Consider the following 22549-nt stretch of genomic DNA (forward strand, 5'->3'; position numbering starts at 1 on the left):
GTTTAGTTGTAGCTACTAACCTTCATTTTCCTTGGGATTCTTCTACAGCTGGCGTGCCCTTAGCCAGGACAAGGGAAATCAGTGGAGCAAAGAGAAGAAAATAAATGGAGAGGTAAGATATTCCGTGATGATTGAAGGCAGGCTTGCTACAAACTCAGCCAAATCAGTTAAAAATTAGCCAAGGAGGAGATACAGCAGTTGGGTACAGTATAAGGGTACACGTGTCCCTTGACAATGTAGGTCCTGGGAATGCAGTCACACTTATCTTTCAACTTGGTAATGCTCCACTTAAACAGGGAAACTAGATCAGCTCAGGAATCAGTCTCAAAGTGCACAGAGAAACTTTCTCCCAGCTGTTTGGAACTGGGAGGGGGGATGAATGATCAGTGAGCAGTCAGGTTGCATTGGAATGGCTTGGAATTAAGATAGCCCAGTTCAGGGGATGATTCAGAACTGCCAAAAGTGTTGTTCCTGGAATTATATGTATGTAATTATTTCTGTTTTTCTAAAAACTTATGCAGTACTGTGCCCATGGAAGGAGGAGATACTTAAAGAGATACTGACACCAGAAATTACTTTATTTTTTACATCTATGGTAATAGTCTTTGCATGCTATCTATAATTTTGCCACAAAAGTATTTACAGATGCTTTTACATTACCCATCTGATCCCCCATGTCCCTCTGTGAGGGGGCTGCTATATTTGAGCTTCAGCAGTCTGTTAGCATTAGAAACTCTGACAGGCTGAGAAGGGACAGTCAAGTTGGCAAAACAGTCAGGTTTAGGAACTTCAAGTAACAATTACTTCCAAAAGCAGCTCTATCAGTGAACAAAAATTATCAACTATATGTAACTTTTGATGTACATTAAAATTCTGAATAATATTTTTTGTTTCAGTATCACTTTAAGATATCTAGAGAATTTTTTTACACAACTGAATTCCTTGTGGGAATGCTGACCTAAAGAGCTTACAGTCTATGAGGATAAACAATGAATATATATTAGGAGTAGAACTGCTATGTAACAGTGCTTAGTGGCCAACTGATTTTAGATTAGTGCCTGCTTAATTAAGACATCTGCTGTAAGAGCACTGACCTGCAGAGTTGAGCAGTTTATAGTCAACATGTTCATCTTTCTGTAGAATCACTCGCTGCCACAGAAGGGCTTGCAAAAGATTATAAGGAATCACCATGGCTCTTGCATAAAGACCCAGCACCTTCTCTGAGTCAGTTAAAGCCATTCTTGGAAGGCCTAGCCCTCCAGGGCTACCGGAGGGTAAGATTTAAGTTAGCTGCTGCTTTGGTATTGGCTGATTCACCTGATTCAAAAATGTTATTTAAAGAGACAGCAATACTAAAGTTGAAGTTGAGAATTAGGTTTCTAGTGGCCAAATATTTGATTACTTGTTGTATAGGAGAAAACCTGAATTCAATTAATTTGCATACTTCTCATACAAAGATGCCTAAGCCCTACAGGTGCCACCACACCCCATTCAAACTGACACATAAAATCCAGATGCAAAGGAGATAACACACAGTTCATTTAGATACATTCTGCACGGTATTTGAATTAAGATCTAATTAGCCAAGCAGCATGTGGATTTAATATCTGTCTAGTTTTATGTCATGTGTTAGATTATTTATGCACTTGTTAATGTTGACTGCTTATATTATTATTAATGAACTGAATGCCAGTGCTTGCAGGGGAACAGATAACTGGCATCCATTCATTTGCCTTGATACCACACTGAGTATTCTGCCTGTGTATCTGGGTGAATTTTCACTAACACAGTCACAGCACAGTTGCGTGTGTACCCAAAACCAAAATCCTTAGGTACTGTACCTAAAATTAGTAGAGGAAAAATATGCATTACGATACATTGATGAATGCAATGTTATGTGCACAAGGCACATTTTGGATGCAAATTGGATTTGTTTTACTCACAATGCAATGTTTTATCCCCAGAATTTTATCATCATTAAAAAGGGGTGGTTTGCCCTTAAGTTAACTTTTGGTATGTTATAAAATGGCTCATTCTAATCAACTTGTCTATTGGTCTTCGTTGTTTATTTTGAATAGTTTTTTAATTATTTTCCGTCTTCTTCTGACTTTTCCAGCTTTCAAATGGGGATTACTAACCCCATCTAAAAAACAAATGCTCTATAAGGCTACAAATGTATTGTTATTGCTACTTTTTATTAATCAATTTTCTATTCAGGCCCTCTCCTGTTTATATTCCAGTCTCTTATTCATATCAATGCTGGTTGCTAGGGTATCTGGTTGCTAGCAACCAGATTGCTGAAACTGCAAACTGGAGAGCTGCTGAATAAAAAGCTATATAACTGAAAAACCACAATTGATTAAAAAAGAAAACCAATTGCAAACTGTCTAAGAATATCACTCTCTACATCACACTAAAAGTTATCTCAAAGGTGAGCAACCCCTTTTAGGCTAGGGCCAGACTGGGCAGAAATCAGCCCTGACCGCTAGCCAAATCTTCTTCTCTGTTTGCGTCCGGAAGCTTTGTGTCAGCTACGGGGTGAACAGACTCAGCGGATTTCATCTTGAAATGCAACGCTTCGCATTTTTTCACTAAAATCTGCAGAGTCTGTTAGCGCCAAAGTCGAAACAAGGCTTCCAGACCCAAGCAGACAAGAAGATTCGACTCAGGGGCTGAAATCAGCCTATGGATTGCAAAAGGCTGATTTCTGCCCTGTCTGGCCCTAGCCTTAGGGATCTGGCTAAACAACTTGCATGTGATTCTTTAACACAAAAACATAATTAAAAAATGAATAACAAATTAGCAGCTGCATTGGTAAATCATGTTCAAATTGTGGAGTGCATTTTTCTTACACTATTTGCGTGCAACTGAGTTTGCTTACATTTGGAGCACTTGGACCTAGGTGCACAGGTGATTTTGCCCATTATTTAAATCTATACACACCCTGTCTCGTGTGCTCTTGGCATAGGAACAAAGGATGTGCATGTGTACAATCCTGTGGGGGGCAATGGAGGACGCTGGCCTCCGGCGTTGGTTAATAATGGAATTAGCATCTGGACACAATCAGTTGAGTGTGTAGAGACAAACTGCTTAGGAACCCAGGAACGACCAGCAGGTCCAGGCTGGGTTTGCTGATGAGTTAGCTTGTTCCTGCTAGTGAATAGAGGTTGGTTAACAAAGTTAAGGAGACATCCAGAACCTCCACTGACTTACATCCATACACTTTTACTCACTGAGAACACAACATTGATTCAATTTAAAAATCACATAATGTTCCTTATAATGTCAGCCTATAATACTCATGTGTCCCTTATGTCTGCTACTTTCAGGTCTTATTAAAGGAACATTAATACTAAAAAAAATGAAGGTGTTTTAAAGTAATGACAATATAATTCACTGTTGCCCTGCACTGGTAAAATTGGTGTGTTTGCTTCAAAAAAATTACTATAGTTTATATAAACAAGCTGCTGTGTAGCCAGGAGGCAGCCATTAAAGCACAGGATACACAGTAGAAAACAGATAAGTTCTGAAGAATCCCATTGTATACTACAGAGCTTACCAGTTATCTGTGGTTTATCCTGTGCCTTTTCTCCTTTTTCAGCTTTGAAGGGTTGCCCTATGGCTACACAGCGACTTGTTCATATAAACTATTTTAGCGTTTCTGAAGCAAACACACCAGTTGTACCAGTGCAGCTCGACAGTACATTATATTTTCATTACTTTACATTTACATTTTTTGTGTTACTGTTCTTTTAATAAAATTCACAATTACAAAATAGCCTTGACCGAAATTGGATTTCATTGTTACCTTGATGCTTCACCAACTTGTACATTTTGCAGGTCGAATAAGTCATTATTGTGGGGAAAAATGATATAGGCACAACACTCTTGCAGAATAAACATCAAAACAATTCCAGTTCTCCAAATTTTTCGAAAGGAAAAAGTATTTGCAGACGTTAGAGATTGCAGGAAACCACAATACTCATCTCACCGGTTTTACAGAATGAATCACTTGTACATCTTGTTTACCCAGTAAGAAATACAGCAATTGGCACTATCAATTATTTAATGTACTTTAGTAGTGCTCAAAGCTCATGGTTAAAGGAATAATATTTCAGTTTTAATTAGTACTAGAAGTAGTGGATAGAAAGGTGGGAGGAAGAGAATGATAAAGTCAGATTGAGCTTTTAGACTTATGCCAGCTACGCATCTGGTCCTGGATTTGAGGTCATTGTAAGAGACTAAACTATATTTGACTCCAGCACAGAATGGGGCAAATTCACTAAGCGCCGAAGCGCCGAACGCTAGCGTTACTTCGCTAGCGTTTGGCATTTTCGTTACTGCGCAAATTCACTAACGAACGCTGGCGTAGATTCGCTAGTGTTACTTCGCACCCTTACACCTGGCGAATTATCGCTACGGACGTAACTACGCAAATTCACTAACGTGCGCATTGTACTGAATGCTACCTTTTACGCTAGACTTCCTTCGCCACCTCAGACCTGGCGAAGCGCAATAGAGTAGATAGGGATTGCTTCAAAAAAAGTCAAAATTTTTTCTAAGTCCCAAAAAACGCTGGCGTGTTTTCTACATTATGGGTGATAGGCTGAAAAAGATCGCAAATTTTTGGGGCTCCCCTCCTTCCCCCCTACATTTCCTGACTCATGGCAACTTACCTATACAGTGGGCACATGTGTAGGGCAAAATAAAATTTTTATTTGATGTTTTGAAGGTTTTCTAGGCATTTGTAGTGGTGATACGTATTCCTCCATTGAAATTTGAATTTGGCGCCGTATGCAAATTAACCATCGTTAGCGTAACTTCGCTTCGCTTAGCGAACCAACACTAGCGCAACTTCGCAACCTTACGCTACCCCTGAGCGCAACTTCGGATTTTAGTGAATTTGCGAAGCGCTGGTGAAACTACGCCTGGTGAAGTGTGGCGAAGTGCGGCAAAGTGCGGCGAAGTTACGCCTGGCGCAACTACGAATCTTAGTGAATTTGCCCCAATGTGTCTCCTTTATGCAAGGTAGCAATATCTGTATTATGGCAAAATGCAATGTATCACATAAAAAACTTACCCAAAGAGAGAAATGGCTATATCATTGGTTATCAGATGTATCATCTTTGTAGCGAAATACAGGGTCCTGATTGGTATATTCTGTAAGCATAATAAATGTATCTAGCCTGCAATTATAAACAGGGGTGGCACCTAAAATTTAAATAAACAATATAACATTTATTTAAATAATCCAGAATATAAGACAGATGCTTCTAAGGGTCCACGTATGAATATAATAATAATTACTTTAATGTATATGGTTAGTAACGTGTAATATATGTATACTGAATTGTTTAAAGGAGACATCGTGTGAAAAGCAAGAATGTGCCAGTGCATTATACTCTTAAAATATAGAACAAATGTACTCAGTGTTTCAAGTTGATTTACTGGAAATTTCTGCAAAAACCCCTACTAGTCCAGCCCATCTGTTCCACTTCCTGCACCCAGCACACTGCACTGTACCATAGGAACCAATCAGAAGCTAGGCTGACCTGATAGGGAACTGGAGTCTGTATTTGCTTGTGTGACTGCATGGTCGTGATTGGCTATCCCCCAGGACACGCTCACTCCTCATTTGAAATACAGAGAGGGACTAGAGAGAATCTGTAGTAAGCTCTAATTAAGGAGCCATTTTACAGGAGGTCTAAAGTCTAACTATAGTAGGCTATGAATTTTGTACATTATAATGTGGACTTCTGTACCAGCCCAAGGCAACTACAGCCCTTTGGCAGTGAAAGTATGTGCCTCCAAAGATGCCCCAGTAGCTCCCCATCTTCCTTTCCGCTGATTCACTGCACATGCTCAGTGCTGCTGTCAGTTACTGAGCTTAGGGACCCACTCACAATATACAGTACACATAGAATATAAATGTCACAATATAAGGCTGATAAGTAATTAATACAGATAATTACTACATGGCAGCTCAGCAACCAGTGCAATTAGCACCAGAATTTAATAATCAGCATCAGCATCATCTTATATTGCAGACAAACCTCATTTTCTATTTGTAAATTTGCAACGACCCCTTAACTTAGCAACAACTGCTCAGAGGCCACTGAGCATGTGAGTGTCACAGACACTTTCCAAGATGGTGAGCCCCTGTGACAAGTTTGAAGTGCTGGATCATTGCTGCTATTGACAAGCTGAAACTTTAGGCTGGTGCAGTTCAGTATATCAAATATGGCCATATTCATTTTTAGGGTTTAGTTATCATTGAAAAATAATATTAATTTTCAGCCCAAAGTGTATATTATACATTATTGCCTACAATATTAGTTGTTTTTTTTAACTTATCCTATATGTCTCCTTTAAACTTTAAATTTACTTGCTAGATGTACATCTGATTTTGTCAATGATATTGAGTTTGAGGTGTCACCTATAGTTCCTAATCTCTAATCTATGAATGGAAACTAATTCCACCAGCCATGTTCCAACATTTAGTAGAAAGGCACCCTAGAAGAACAGGTTCTTCTTAAATGCTGCAAAGAGGGGCCCAGCTTCATAGCACACCCTTGGTATTTTAATGAGATGTTGCAGAGGCAGGTGTACATATACTGTACCACTGTGCTATGGTGACTTCAAAAGCAGTATTCTAGAATCCTGTGGCCATCCATTCCTAAAAATACATGTATGGGACCTGTTATGCAGAGTGCTTGGGACCTGGGGTTTTCCAGATAAGGGGTCTTTCTGTAATTTGGTACTTCATACCTTAAAGGGTTTGATCACCTTTAAATTAACTTTTAGTATGATGTAGAGAGTGATATTCTGAGACAATTTGCAATTGGTTTTCATTTTTTATTATCTCTGGTTTTTGTGTTATTTAGCTTTTTAATTCAGTTGCTCTCCAGTTTAGTATTTTAGCAGACTGGTTGCTAGGGTCCCAATTACCCTAGCAACCATGCATTGATTTGAATAAGGGACATGAATATGAATAGGAGAGGACCTAAATAGAAAGATGAGTAATAATAAGTAGCAATAACAATACATTTGTAGCTTTACAGAGCATTTCTTTTTAGATGCAGAGCTTTGAAAGCTCGAAACAGAAGAAACAGGCAAATAATTAAAAAATGATAAAATATATATAATGAAGACTTAATTGAAAAGTTGCTTAGAATTGGACATTCTATAACATACTAAAAATTTACTGAAAGGTGAACCACCCCTTTAAGTCTACTAAAAATAATTTAAACCATTAATTAAACCCAATAGGACAGTTTTTCCTCCAATAAGAATGGATTATATCTTAGCTGAAGTACAGGTATGGGATCCATTACCTGGAAACTCATTTCCAGAAAGCTCCAAATTATGGAAAGGCCATCTCCCATAGACGCCATTTTATCCAAATGATCCAAAGTTTTAAAAATGATTTCCTTTTGCTCTGTAATAATAAAATAGTACTTTGTACTTGATCCAAGCTAAGATATTAATAATCCTTATTGGAAGCAAAACCAGTCTATTGGGTTTATTTAATGTTTACATGATTTTCTAGTAGGCTTAAGGTATGAAGATCCACATAATGGAAAGATCTCTTATCCGGAAACTCCCAGGCCCCGAGCATTCTGGATAACAGGTCCTATGCCTGTGCAAGTTACTGGAAAAAGGAAATCTTTTTTGAAAATGTTAATTATTTTATTATAACAGAGTCTATGGGAGATGACTTTCCCATAATTTGGATCTTCCTGGATAATGGGTTTCCAGATAATGTATTACATACCTGTACTGACATTTTCCTAGTGAGTTTCATAAGAACATACCACAATCACATTGGAAGAAAAGGGAGGAAGGCGGAACATGATATGATATCAAAGAACAAAAACAAAAAAATGTATGAAAATGTAGATCTTTAAGAAGCAAATAAAATTTCACCTCCGCAGAGTTAAGACATTACTGCTTTTATCATATATTTACTGTATGTAAAGATTTCCTTTGGTTAATATTTTTCTGCTATTAAAGAGGTACAGTATGGAATATCCCATGTGAGATAAAGGAAAATATTTCCAGATGTTAGATTTGGATAAATTAGCATCACAACATTTAAATTCCACATGTATGAGTTAGAAAACACTTTTATGTGAAATATAGTGATGGCACTGAGCAATAGATGTTCCATAATGGAGGTGATATTTACGCTTTTTGATGGACCAGTATCATGGCTTGTTATTCTCAGGAATATAATTAGTCAGTGGAAGCTGAAACACAAACAGGACATATACACAGGGGTTTAATAGGTTTGATGAGCAGACAATATAGGCTGTCGGATGCATCATACAGACCCTGAAGAGTCAAATTTAGTGATGGGTGAATAAATTCGCCTGTCACGAATTCGCAGCGATTTTACACATTTTGCCGCCGGCGAATACATCTGCGAATCTCCCATGAAAATTTTGAACGTGCGTCCGAAAAGTCACTCGCGTCGAAATCGCCACGCATCAACACTATTCAGACGCCCATTGACTTTAACGCCAGCATTAAAATTGACACGAGCGACTTTTCGGACGCGCGTCCAAAATTGGATGTGGGCGTCAGTTTAGATTTTCACAATTTTTTTGCACATTCTTTGCCGTTTCGTGAATTTTGCAGGAAATTCTCAAATCTTTCGGCGAATCGAAACAGGAGAAATTCGTCCATCACTGGTCAAATTATATTTTCTAGAGTTGATAAACATATATTTTTTCAGAATGAATGGGTTTTTTACAGGAATTTAAATATGCATGAGGATATATTAAATTACCTTAATAGCAAGAAACGAGTGGGAACACGTCATTGCAATGCACAATGCACAATGCACTCCCATTTACTCTTTTAGCCAACATCCATAGTGTTGATTGCTACTTAATTCTGTGCTAACTCCTCTGTCCCCTTTGCCTGTGTTATCTTTTTATGCATCCACCTGGATTTATTACATATTTCATCTACCACCCATTGTACTTTCTTTCATAATATGGCTCACCCACTTACACTAACTTTCCCTAATTTGGCAACACCTCATTTTGAGTGCTCTTACAATGCACTGCCTCACTCAATTACTGCTTTTCCAGTCTTAGATCTACTGTAAGTTAATGGTTTTTTTTTTATATATAATCCATTTTACCCATTTTACCCATTTTACCCATTTTTTACCCTGTAAGAGTTGCTTGTTACAATTACAGATTGGTTTCTGTAGTATTTGTTGAAGAAATGAATTTGTTATATTTGTATTAGTCGTCTCATATTTACTTTGGCACGTCAGTGGTAATGTGACTGTTTATAAACACAGAATTTCTTGCATCGGTTTTTTTTAGCTCTGGCTTTAAATCATCTTGCAGTTCAATTATATTAAACATACACAAACACACACACATTGCAAATAAAGAAAGGTTTTGGCTAAAAGGCAGATGGCAGATACTTTTTTTCTCCAAATGCATTAAAGTCAATGGACGTTTTTTCCTATGTCTTCTCTTCTTTTCTCAACCTCAGTTTCCCAAACTGTTTCCACATAATACGAAGCATTGACTTTTCAAGAATGTCACTGCATGAAGTAGTGGCATCCGTGTTAGCAATGATGGGTGTAGCTTAAATAGCCAATTCCAATAATTAGAATGGGTGTCTGCGTACTTTTGGCCATATAATGTATATTCCATTATAATAGTGCCCTCTCAACTCATTTAAGTGGTAATTTTTTCCCCAAAGTCTGGAAGCAAATTCCAGAAAAGCTAAATTGTGTGGAATCTGTCAGTGGCAAAATATCTCTTGGTTAACAGTAGAAAAAAGCTTTGCTTAATCAGCATAATAAAGCACATACAAGTAGTATTGATATGAGAAGATAAACATACTTCGATACTTTATCATTTTGAGGGCTATACATTCCATTCTACTTCTGTTTTCATCATTCCTATATTAATGCAATTCAGAATGATAAACATTAGTCAGTTATAGAAATGCTAAGACTGTAGATGGTAACACTGTAGGAAAATTATACAATTGTTGCTTGTCTGCAATCTACCTGAATTAATGTGCCTAGCTGCTTTAACATGAACAAAGAAATAGAAAATTATTTTCTGGTCAGACACTGGATTGGAAAAATAGTTCTAGCATCTGATTGGTGGAAATGATTACTAAGCAGAACACATAGACAACACTTTGTCAAAAATAAGGCTGGAGGTACAGTAGTCTATATGAAAAGTAATTCGGGCAATGGCAATTCTGGCAAGGGGAAATAAAGAAAATAAAAAATAAACAACAATTTTGAGCTATACTTGCGTGTCAAGACAATTTCAGTAGATCTCAGGCCAGACCAGCCACAATGGATCACAGGGAAAGAAAAGAAGATGGCAGTGTAGCACTCACTAGACTAGTACTCCTAGGTGGGCATGTTTTTAAGGGAGTAGGAGCACCAGCTGACTCTGAGGCAGCGATTATAATCACTGGGAAGTGCCAAATAAATGAGCATGCCCAGTATATCTATAGTAATAAGTCAAATAAACTGTCATCCGACTGACTTGTACGAAGATGATTATGTTTCTGGAGTTAAATACCCTGGGATCTTGCTTCAAGCAACATAATCTGTTTACCATAACAAGCATGGGGTCAGAGATCTCATGGAAGTAAGGTGTTGATTGTATTAACATTGTTGGAGCTATGAGATGTTATTAAACTGTCAAAGGCGAGGTGCCAAAACAGCATTGTATGTGGCCAGAGAATAGATGTCGCACAACCCCACCCCCCCCGCCTCTATTCAAACTTGTTTTTTCCATTTTCACATATATGGCTTCTTTAACCCCTCTTTTGAACCAGTCCTCCACCCTGTCCAGAACGTGAACATGGCAGTCTTCAAATGTGTGTCCTTTTTCTTTAGATGTAGGAGTCCTGACCAGAGGAGCTGGCTGTTCTGTGCTGCACCATAAGTTTGTGTAATGGTTCGTTAAGTTTCGCTCACATACAAGTCAGAGCACTCCTCACTACATACACAATGTTACTCTTCTTATGCTTTGGTATTGGGTCTTTTGGGTGAACCAGTTGCTGCCTCATTGCGTTGCTGGGTTTAAAGGAGACCAGGATGCAGTGTTTATTAAAGATCCTTCTAAGTTTTTGTGTTATTGTTTCTCCTTGTCCCGGTTTCAAAGGCCCAATCTGGATACCCGCAAGTTTTAAGGGCCTGTCTGAGATGTTCCAACTCTTTCACCTCAGCCACTGTGCTGGTGGGGATCTTGTCTGCTCCTTGGTATAGTTTAATAACGCCTCATAGCTCCAATAATGCAAATACAATCAATACCTTATCTCCATGAGGTTACTGACCCCATGCTGGTAATACTAAACAGCTTATGCTGCTTGGAGCAAGATTGTGGGGCATTTAATTCCAGAAACATCCTCGTACAAGTCATTCTGAATTAAGAAAGCCAATCGGATGGCTAGCAAAACATCTTCAAGAAGAATAAAAAATACAAAAAGTCCAGTTGATTTTATTACTATAGATATATCATGAACTACCTAGTGATTTGGCCTTTCCTTCTCCTTTCAATGTAGGGATGTAGCTTTGTGAATCAGAGATTAGGAAACTTGGATAAGTATACAAACTTTGACAGAAATCGAGATTTTCGATTATTGCAGATGGGATATTGTTAGTGTGATCCCCACACTACATCTCCTCTGGTGTGAGCAACAAAACATGTGAAAATACTATTGTATTGATGTCAATTTCATTTAAGAATCTGAATCGTATAATATAACACGATCAGGTAAAATGAAATGACTTCAGATTGAATACTATACAAAGGTATTTTCTGACTCTTGTCACTAGTGAATTTGGGACGTTTCGGTTTGCCGAAAAATTTCGAAATTCGCGAAACTGTGAAAAATTATCGAAATTGCGCCGGTGTCTCGTTTTTGATGCCGGTGTGCGTTTTTTGACGCCGACGTCCGTTTTCTGACGCCGGCGCAAATTCACTGCCGAAAATGCGCCGGCGTCCAAAAAAAACGGATGCCGGTGTACATTTTTTTTGATGCCGGAGAATTTACGTGGCGGTTTCGCAAATTTATTTGCCGGCGGCAAATTGCGGAAATTCGCTGGGAATTCGCACCTGGCGAATAAATTCGCCCATAACTACTTGTCACCCATGTCAGAAGAGATTTAGTGCGGGTGAATGGGACATGGCTGCATTGTAGCACTTAGCATAGCCTTTAAAAAGTTATTGTTTGTACAACCAGGTAGAAGTGGTTGCTAGTGTTTTGACAATGTTTAAGCTTAATAAATAGAGTTTGAATTACATACTTGTAATGTGGCATTAAAAGTTAAGCTACATAAACAATAGCATTATAAATAAAGGAAATAATCTCATGCCTGTAGCAACATTAAAATGGTATAATTGTAACATTAGAGGGGTAACAAGCCTTCAGGCATTTGGTATTTCCCAAGAGAAACCTTTTCAACAAATACGTTATTCATGATTTAATACTAAATAAATAAACAAGAAAGTACAAAGTGAGTCTTGGCATGCCACACATGAAAGTGATACTAAACTGAGTTTCTTATTCCAAATAATCAACAGTCTTCATTCACTCATCTCTTGTCTTGTGTTGCCCTTAAAGGGGGCATCATGATTTGAAGCATAATGAGAGCTGTAGCCCATAAACCATAGAAATTGATGCTTAAAGCAATATTGCATAATAAAAAAAATGTCAAGTCCTCCAGTCTTGTTTTTTTATTAAAAATATTATTATATATCTATTAAATTATATTATATATTAAAAATCTTTAAAAAAAAGATATATATTACTATGCAATAATAAATACTAGTACTGTAATAATAGCACTATAAACATAAAGCTAGTAATGGAAGGGGGGTGGATGGAGGAGAGCTGAGTAGGGAAAGTGTAGAGGAGACCACAAATTGGAAGCTTTATTTTCCAACATAAACAATGTAGAGAGGATGGGAGAAGAGGGTCTATAGTCTCTTTTTTCTCAAGGCTGTCTTTGATATTGTAGTCAATAAACAGGCTGTGAACCAGCAATCTTACATTGTCATCCTTTCTCTCCTTAGAATGAGATTATTATTCCTGTAAAACTATAAAACGCCCGTCATGTTTTGGTTAGCCGAGGATGAGTAGAGTATAACAGTGCTTTATTAGCAGAGTCATGCAGGCATTACACAACAGTAAGCTTTCACTTTAAAGCTACAAGGAAGTATGCACAGTATAAGTCTGGGCACAGTGACATCTACAGGCCATTTGTATAAACACCACGTATTCCCCCTATAATAGGAAAGCATTTGGGCAAATGTAATAAACAACAACAATGCATCTTAACCCTTTAAGTGCCACAGAACGTAGAATCTACGTTCTGTGGAAAAGTAACTTGAAATGCCACAGAACGTAGATTCTACGTTCTGCAGCACTTCCGGGTTCTGGAGCGGAGGAGCGGCTGTTAGAGCCGCTCGCTCCGTTCCGCTTCGATCCCCTGCCCCTAGGCAACGAGCAGAGCAGGGGATCGAGTGGCCCCTGGGGCGCGATCGCCCAGGGGCCCAAAAACAGCAGCAGGCACGTGTTCCTTACGTGTCCTGCTGCTGCAGCCTGCACTGCGCCATCCAGCTCCGCCCCCACAGCACAGAGACACGCAGATCGTCGCAGATGTCTTCCTGGGACCCCTCCACATCGTGTGCAACAGTCTTCAGCGACTTTTTCAGGTTAGTGCAACAATTACACACACAAACACACCAACACACACTTATTACAGTAATACACACTTAGATTCACACTTACACACACTTACACATACATTTTTGGGGATTGGGGGGGTCACTTACACTCACTGCACTTACACACACGTGCACACGCACACACGCGCACATAACATGTAATTTACCATTTGTACACACGCACACGCACATACATGGCATTGTGGCTTTTTTTTTTTTTTCTTATCGCATCGTCTCTTTTTTTTGCTGAAAAAAATGTTTTATTGCCATTACGAATAGCGTATTCGCTAACCGTACTGTGCAATATCTTTTGTATGTTATTTCGGTGATTATATTGCAATTTTGGGTATTTTGGTGCATTTTTAGCCATTTTATTGAATTTTTAGCCATTTTATTGCATTTTCAGCTCTGCATATGTTGTGTTCACTTGTTTCTAGCCGTATAACCTGTTTGGCCCAGCTAAAATATTCAAACTGTGATTCTGATGCCCGATAACACTATTCTGGAAAAAAAACATTGATTTTTGTGGTTTTATTGGATTTTTTTCATTTCACTCTTTACTGCCTTATTTTGTTTTGCCTTGTAAATTTTATCTACTATATATCCATTTGGGGGTCTCTGTGCGCCACATAGTTTGGTATATCTATGCATATTGGGCATCAAAGTGTTCAGTAGACCCCTGGCGTTCATATTTAGGATGTTTTATGCTGATACGTTACGAAATGTGGGGCATATAATGGGGTAAAATTCAAGCTTTGTGACAATTTTCAGAAATTTGATAAAAACCGTTATGTTCAGCATTGCTTTGCAGTTTGGCAGTTTGTAGTTGAAACACTTATTTACCCATATTGGATTCGTCAGAATGTGTACTTTCTGAAAATATATGGTTTTCTGGGGTCTCTGTACTGTTAGGGGGGTCTAATGTCGCATAATACACACACCAGGTGCTTATATTGCAGCAGCCAGCACGTCAGCCGTGAAAATGTATATACACTATTGTCATTTGGTGGTCTCTGTGCGCCACATAGTTTCGTATATCTATGCATATTGAGCATCAAAGTGTTCAGTAGACCCCTGGCGTTCATATTTAGGATGTTTTATGCTGATACGTTACGAAATGTGGGGCATATAATGGGGTAAAATTCAAGCTTTCTGACGATTTTCACAAATTTGATAAAAAAACGTTATGTTCAGCATTGCTTTGCAGTTTGGCAGTTTGTAGTAGAAACACTTATTTACCCATATTGGATTCTGAAAATATATGGTTTTCTGGGGTCTCTGTACTGTTAGGGGGGTCTAATGTCGCATAATACACACACCAGGCGCTTATATTGCAGCAGCCAGCGCGTCAGCTGTGAAAATGTATATACACTATTGTCATTTGGTGGTCTCTGTGCGCCACATAGTTTGGTATATATATGCATATTGAGCATCAAAGTGTTCAGTAGACCTCTGGCGTTCATATTTAGGATGTTTTATGCTGATACGTTACGAAACGTGGAGCATATAATGGGGTAAAATTTAAGCTTTGTGACGATTTTCAGAAATTTGATAAAAACCGTTATGTTCAGCATTGCTTTGCAGTTTGGCAGTTTGTAGTAGAAACACTTATTTACCCATATTGGATTCGTCAGAATGTGTACTTTCTGAAAATATATGGTTTTCTGGGGTCTCTGTACTGTTAGGGGGGTCTTATATCGCATAATACACACACCAGGTGCTTATATTGCAGCAGCCAGCGCGTCAGCCGTGAAAATGTATATACACTATTGTCATTTGGGGGTCTCTGTGCGCCACATAGTTTGGTATATCTATGCACATTGGGCATCAAACTATTTAGTAGACCCCTGGCGTTCATATTTAGGATGTTTTATGCTGATACGTTACGAAACGTGGAGCATATAATGGGGTAAAATTCAAGCTTTGTGACGATTTTCAGAAATTTGATAAAAACCGTTATGTTCAGCATTGCTTTGCAGTTTGGCAGTTTGTAGTAGAAACACTTATTTACCCATATTGGATTCGTCAGAATGTGTACTTTCTGAAAATATATGGTTTTCTGGGGTCTCTGTACTGTTAGGGGGGTCTTATATCGCATAATACACACACCAGGTGCTTATATTGCAGCAGCCAGCGCGTCAGCCGTGAAAATGTATATACATTATTGTCATTTGGGGGTCTCTGTGCGCCACATAGTTTGGTATATCTATGCACATTGGGCATCAAACTATTTAGTAGACCCCTGGCGTTCATATTTAGGATGTTTTATGCTGATACGTTACGAAACGTGGAGCATATAATGGGGTAAAATTCAAGCTTTGTGACGATTTTCAGAAATTTGATAAAAACCGTTATGTTCAGCATTGCTTTGCAGTTTGGCAGTTTGTAGTAGAAACACTTATTTACCCATATTGGATTCGTCAGAATGTGTACTTTCTGAAAATATCTGGTTTTCTGGGGTCTCTGTACTGTTAGGGGGGGTCTAATGTCGCATAATACACACACCAGGTGCTTATATTGCAGCAGCCAGCGCGTCAGCCGTGAAAATGTATATACACTATTGTCATTTGGGGGTCTCTGTGCGCCACATAGTTTGGTATATCTATGCATATTGGGCATCAAAGTGTTCAGTAGACCCCTGGCGTTCATATTTAGGATGTTTTATGCTGATACGTTACGAAACGTGGAGCATATAATGGAGTAAAATTCAAGCTTTGTGACGATTTTCAGAAATTTGATAAAAACCGTTATGTTCAGCATTGCTTTGCAGTTTGGCAGTTTGTAGTAGAAACACTTATTTACCCATATTGGATTCGTCAGAATGTGTACTTTCTGAAAATATATGGTTTTCTGTGGTCTCTGTACTGTTAGGGGGGTCTAATGTCGCATAATACACACACCAGGTGCTTATATTGCAGCAGCCAGCGCGTCAGCCGTGAAAATGTATATACAGTATTGTCATTTGGGGGTCTCTGTGCGCCACATAGTTTGGTATATCTATGCATATTGGGCATCAAAGTGTTCAGTAGACCCCTGGCGTTCATATTTAGGATGTTTTATGCTGATAAGTTACGAAATGTGGGGCATATAATGGGGTAAAATTCAAGCTTTGTGACGATTTTCAGAAATTTGATAAAAACCGTTATGTTCAGCATTGCTTTGCAGTTTGGCAGTTTGTAGTAGAAACACTTATTTACCCATATTGGATTCGTCAGAATGTGTACTTTCTGAAAATATATGGTTTTCTGGGGTCTCTGTACTGTTAGGTGGTCTAATGTCGCATAATACACACACCGGGTGGTTATGTTGCAGCAGCCAGCGCGTCAGCCGTGAAAATGTCTATACATATTGTCATTTGGGGGTCTCTGTGCGCCACATAGTTTGGTATATCTATGCACATTGGGCATCAAACTATTTAGTAGACCCGTATGTTTATATTTAGGATGCTTTATGCTGGTAATGATACATGGACAATACGATGCTGGAAAGTTGAAGCTTTGAGGCAATTTTCAGATATTTCACCAAAACCGCCAAATTTGGCAAAGCCTTGCGACTCAGTAGTTTGGAGCAGAAAAGCATGGGTACCCATTTTAGATTCTGTAGAATGTGTACTTTCCAAAAATGTATGGGTTTGGGGGGTAAACATATATTTCTGTGTTTTTACCCCACAAAAATGCAGACAATGTGCTGATTTTTCATTAGCTGAAGTTACCCACAGGACAATTTGTATGTGCTAACTTCATTTTGGGGCCTCTAAATGCCATATACTTTGGTAAACCTATGCACAGTGGGCACCAAACTGTTTGGAGGACCCCTGGCAATCACAATTTGGGTGCTTTTTTGTGATACGTAATGATACATGGGCGATATGATGCTGGAAAGTTGAAGCATTGAGGCAATTTTCAGATATTTCACCAAAACCGACAATTGTGGGAAAGGCTTGCGACCCATTTTAGATTCGGTAGAATGTGTACTTTCCAAAACTATATGGGTTTTGGGGGGCAAACATATATTTCTGTGTTTTTACCCCACAAAAATGCAGTCAATGTGTTGATTTTTCATTAGCTGAAGTTACCCACGGAACTGTTTGTATGCGCTAACTTCATTTTGGGGCCTCTAAATGCCAGATACTTTGGTAAACTTATGAACAATGGCCACCAAAATGTTCAGAGGAACCCTGGCAATCATATTTAGGGTGCTTTTTCTTAGTACGTAATGATACATGGGTGATATAGTGCTGGGAAGTTGAAGCTTTGAGGCAATTTTCAGATATTTCACCAAAACCGACAACTTTGGGAAAGCCTTGCGACTCAGTAGTTTGGAGCAGAAAGGCATGGGTACCCATTTTAGATTCAGTAGAATGTGTACTTTCCAAAAATATATGGGTTTGGGGGGTAAACATATATTTCTGTGTTTTTACCCCACAAAAATGCAGTCAATGTGTTGATTTCTCATTAGATGAAGTTACCTACAGGACTATTTGTCTGCGCTAACTTCATTTTGAGGCCTCTAAATGCCAGATACTTTGGTAAACCTATGAACAATGGCCACGAAACTGTTTGGAGGAACCCTGGCAATAATATTTAGGGTGCTTTTTCTTGGTGCGTAACGATACATGGGTGATATGGTGCTGAGAAGTTGAAGCTTTGAGGTAATTTTCAGATATTTCACCAAAACCGACAATTGTGGGAAAGCCTTGCGACTCAGTAGTTTGGAGCAGAAAGGCATGGGTACCCATTTTAGATTCGGTAGAATGTGTACTTTCCAAAAATATATGGGTTTGGGGGGTAAACATATATTTCTGTGTTTTTACCCCACAAAAATGCAGTCAATGTGTTGATTTTTCATTAGCTGAAGTTACCCACGGGACTGTTTGTATGCGCTAACTTCATTTTGGGGCCTCTAAATGCCAGATACTTTGGTAAACCTATGAACAATGGCCACCAAACTGTTTGGAGGAACCCTGGCAATCATATTTAGGGTGCTTTTTCTTGGTGCGTAACGATACATGGGTGATATGGTACTGAGAAGTTGAAGCTTTGAGGCAATTTTCAGATATTTCACCAAAACCGACAATTGTGGGAAAGCCTTGCGACTCAGTAGTTTGGAGCAGAAAGGCATGGGTACCCATTTTAGATTCGGTAGAATATGTACTTTCCAAAAATATATGGGTTTTGGGGGTAAACATATATTTCTGTGTTTTTACCCCACAAAAATGCAGTCAATGTGTTGATTTTTCATTAGCTGAAGTTACCCACGGGACTGTTTGTATGCGCTAACTTCATTTTGGGGCCTCTAAATGCCAGATACTTTGGTAAACCTAGGAACAATGGCCACCAAACTGTTTGGAGGAACCCTGGCAATCATATTTAGGGTGCTTTATCTTGGTGCGTAACGATACATGGGCGATATGGTGCTGAGAAGTTGAAGCTTTGAGGCAATTTTCAGATATTTCACCAAAACCGACAATTGTGGGAAAGCCTTGTGACTCAGTAGTTTGGAGCAGAAAGGCATGGGTACCCATTTTAGATTCAGTAGAATGTGTACTTTCCAAAAATATATGGGTTTTGGGGGTAAACATATATTTCTGTGTTTTTACCCCACAAAAATGCAGTCAATGTGTTGATTTTTCATTAGCTGAAGTTACCCACGGGACTGTTTGTATGCGCTAACTTCATTTTGGGGCCTCTAAATGCCAGATACTTTGGTAAACCTATGAACAATGGCCACCAAACTGTTTGGAGGAACCCTGGCAATCATATTTAGGGTGCTTTTTCTTGGTGCATAACGATACATGGGTGATATGGTGCTGAGAAGTTGAAGGTTTGAGGCAATTTTCACATATTTCACCAAAACCGACAATTGTGGGAAAGCCTTGCGACTCAGTAGTTTGGAGCAGAAAGGCATGGGTACCCATTTTAGATTCGGTAGAATGTGTACTTTCCAAAAATATATGGGTTTTGGGGGTAAACATATATTTCTGTGTTTTTACCCCACAAAAATGCAGTCAATGTGTTGATTTTTCATTAGCTGAAGTTACCCACGGGACTGTTTGTATGCGCTAACTTCATTTTGGGGCCTCTAAATGCCAGATACTTTGGTAAACCTATGAACAATGGCCACCAAAATGTTCAGAGGAACCATGGCAATCATATTTACGGTGCTTTTTCTTAGTGCATAATGATACATGGGTGATATGGTGCTGGGAAGTTGAAGGTTTGAGGCAATTTTCACATATTTCACCAAAACCGACAATTTTGGGAAAGCCTTGCGACTCAGTAGTTTGGAGCAGAAAGGCATGGGTACCCATTTTAGATTCGGTAGAATGTGTACTTTCCAAAAATATATGGGTTTGGGGGGTAAACATATATTTCTGTGTTTTTACCCCACAAAAAATGCAGTCAATGTGTTGATTTCTCAGTAGCTGAAGTAAAGTCCTGATCAATTTGGATGTGCTAACTTCATATTGGTGTCTCTAAATGCCAGATACTTTGGTAAACCTATGCATAATGGGTATCAAACTGTTCAGTGGACCCCTGGCAATCATATTTCAGGTGCTTTTTCTTGGTACCTAATATAGTTTGGGATATGCGGAGCAGCAAAATAAAACCTTTGAAATGATTTTTCAGAATTTTGAATTTTTTTTTGAAAAACCGCTATGTTCAGACAAGCTTTTATGTTTGGTAGTTGGGAGTAGAGAGACATAGTTACCCATTTTGTAATCGGCAGAATGTGTACTTTTCAAAAATGTATGGTTTTCTGGGGTAAACCTATGGTTTCAGGAGTTTTTGCCTTGGAATCTAAAGCATGCCGTTTTCTGCCTTAGTGCTTTCAAAATTCGGCAATATACTGCCGGGAGTTTTTGAGGTACAGAAGTCCTAAATCTCCCTAAAACCATACATATCTGGTATTGGCACGTTCGAGAGACATAAGGCTTTCCAAATCAGTTGGATTTTCATCCGTAAAATGAAATATTTTTCTGGTATAAATTGATATACGATGAAAAATGGTAATTTTTCATTTTTTTTTGGTATTTAGCACTATAAATTTTTTTGCACAGGTGGAAATACATGAAAACTCAGGCAGATTTAGAAAGCTCAGTTTCTACCGAAAAAAACAATGTATAGTTTTCCTAGGTAAACTATAGGTTTCCCCTCAGAAAATGCCCCTAAAGTGAGAGAGCACAAAATGTTTCAAAAACGGCTGGCATTTCGCGTAACCAAAATGTGAAATTCTGCTGGCACGGGTTAAAGCAATAATATACATTATTCACATCACATCACATAGTCCTGGGTCCATGCAGGTAGTTTTCTGATTCTCTCCGTACGCCTTATAGGTTCACTTTCTTCAGGCCTATTGTAGTTGACATCAGGAGTAGGAAAATGTCTCGTTTTTGATGCCAGCGTACATTTTTGACACCGGCGTCCGTTTTTTTTGGCAGTTTTGTTAATTTTTTCGCTGGCAGCAAATTACAGGAATTCGCCTATGACTAGTATTTGATTCTAATTGTACAGTCACTGGCAAGCAACCAAGCACAGGGATTGGATCCTTTAAGTAACTGACCAGTTTCAGGGCAGGTGCAACAAGCGGATCTTTGCAAAGTATTTCAATAAAATATCCTTTGGTAGTATAGAAACAGATGAACCTGTATCAAGCATCAGGTTAATGGAGTGTTCCTTGTCAGCAGAAGCAACACTGACACTGTCAGTGCATATAAACTTGTCTGGAATAAATGTACCAGCTTTATCCACATTTAATACTGTGACATTTGTAGTAGTGACTTCATGAACATCTTTAGCAGAACTACGGCAGATCTTAGCAAAATGTGCTACTTTTGTGCATTTGCGGCACCGTTTAGCTTTTGCAGGACATGTAACATGATTTGCAGTGTGTTGTGTTGAACCACAGCGAAAGCAGTATTTTCTATTTGTATTTGCTGCACGGTTTTGCAGTGTAGGTGAATCCCTTTCCTTAGCATTGTATTTTGCCTGTGACTGTGCATTATTAGGCCACAGTACTGAATTCACAATCTGTACAATCCCAGCAGTTCCATGACTGAGAGTTTTAGCCTCTGCCACTGCTGGTTCAATTTGGCTAGCAACTGTAATAGCCTTTGCAAGGGTTAAATCCTGCTCTAGGAGCAGTCTCTCTCTAATGTGAGGTGAGTTTGCTTTTTCCACTATTTGGTCTCTTAGCATTTCATTTGTTAGAGTCCCAAACTCACAGGTACCAACCAGCTCTCTCAAAGCTGCTACAAATTGTTGTGTGGATTCACCATTACGTTGTCCACGTTGGCGAAATTTATATCTTTCAGCAACCACATTTACTCTTGGCACAAAAAAGTTCTTTATAGCAGTAAGAGCAGTTTCATAAGTCTCATCAGGTAATGGTAATGTATAGAATATACGCTGTCCCTCTGCTCCCAGGCAGTGAATAAGTAAAGCACACTTTCTAGCAGCAGAAATCTCCCCTTGGTCAGTATCAATAATGTAATTTTCAAACATAGGGATTCAAGCAGTAAAAGGTATGGTAGGCTCACCAGGGTTTGGAAGAAAAGGTGCAGGCTGCTGCAGAGGTAGAAGAGCCATCTTGTCATAAGTTTGTTATGTTTTGGGTAGCCGAGGATGAGTAGAGTATAACAGTGCTTTATTAGGCACAACACCCTTAACAGTTCATAAGGCACCAGGCTTCCAGAATTGCCTTTTTTTGCATGGGTTCCATGAAACAGGCCCAGTACCCCAGCTGATGCAAAAACATCATCCAGTGAGAACTTTGCCTGCTCTGTTTACACTGACTCAATGTTCTTGGATTCATATTAT

The 22549-nt window shown here is 38.8% G+C and overlaps 1 protein-coding gene and 1 long non-coding RNA gene across 2 annotated transcripts in view; both read right to left on the reverse strand.

Moving 5' to 3' along the window:
* The window catches only part of dpp4.L (dipeptidyl-peptidase 4 L homeolog), a gene marked incomplete at its 3' end in the record, with an annotated part of 23187 nt that extends 23031 nt beyond the window's left edge, over positions 1-156 (reverse strand). Inside the window, 1 exon segment of the mRNA NM_001086459.1 lies at positions 21-156. Coding sequence (NP_001079928.1) covers positions 21-26 — 6 coding nt within the window.
* Positions 157-5079: 4923 nt separating this feature from the next.
* LOC121397872 lies at positions 5080-9931 on the reverse strand. Its single transcript, XR_005963995.1, has 3 exons — positions 9873-9931; positions 8189-8249; positions 5080-5160 (listed from the first exon to the last, which is right to left on the reverse strand). It is a non-coding gene; the product is annotated as an uncharacterized LOC121397872 (long non-coding RNA).
* Between the last annotated feature and the right edge of the window lie 12618 nt (positions 9932-22549).

Source organism: Xenopus laevis, chromosome 9_10L (assembly GCF_017654675.1).
Source record: "Xenopus laevis strain J_2021 chromosome 9_10L, Xenopus_laevis_v10.1, whole genome shotgun sequence".
Lineage (NCBI taxonomy): Eukaryota > Metazoa > Chordata > Amphibia > Anura > Pipidae > Xenopus > Xenopus laevis.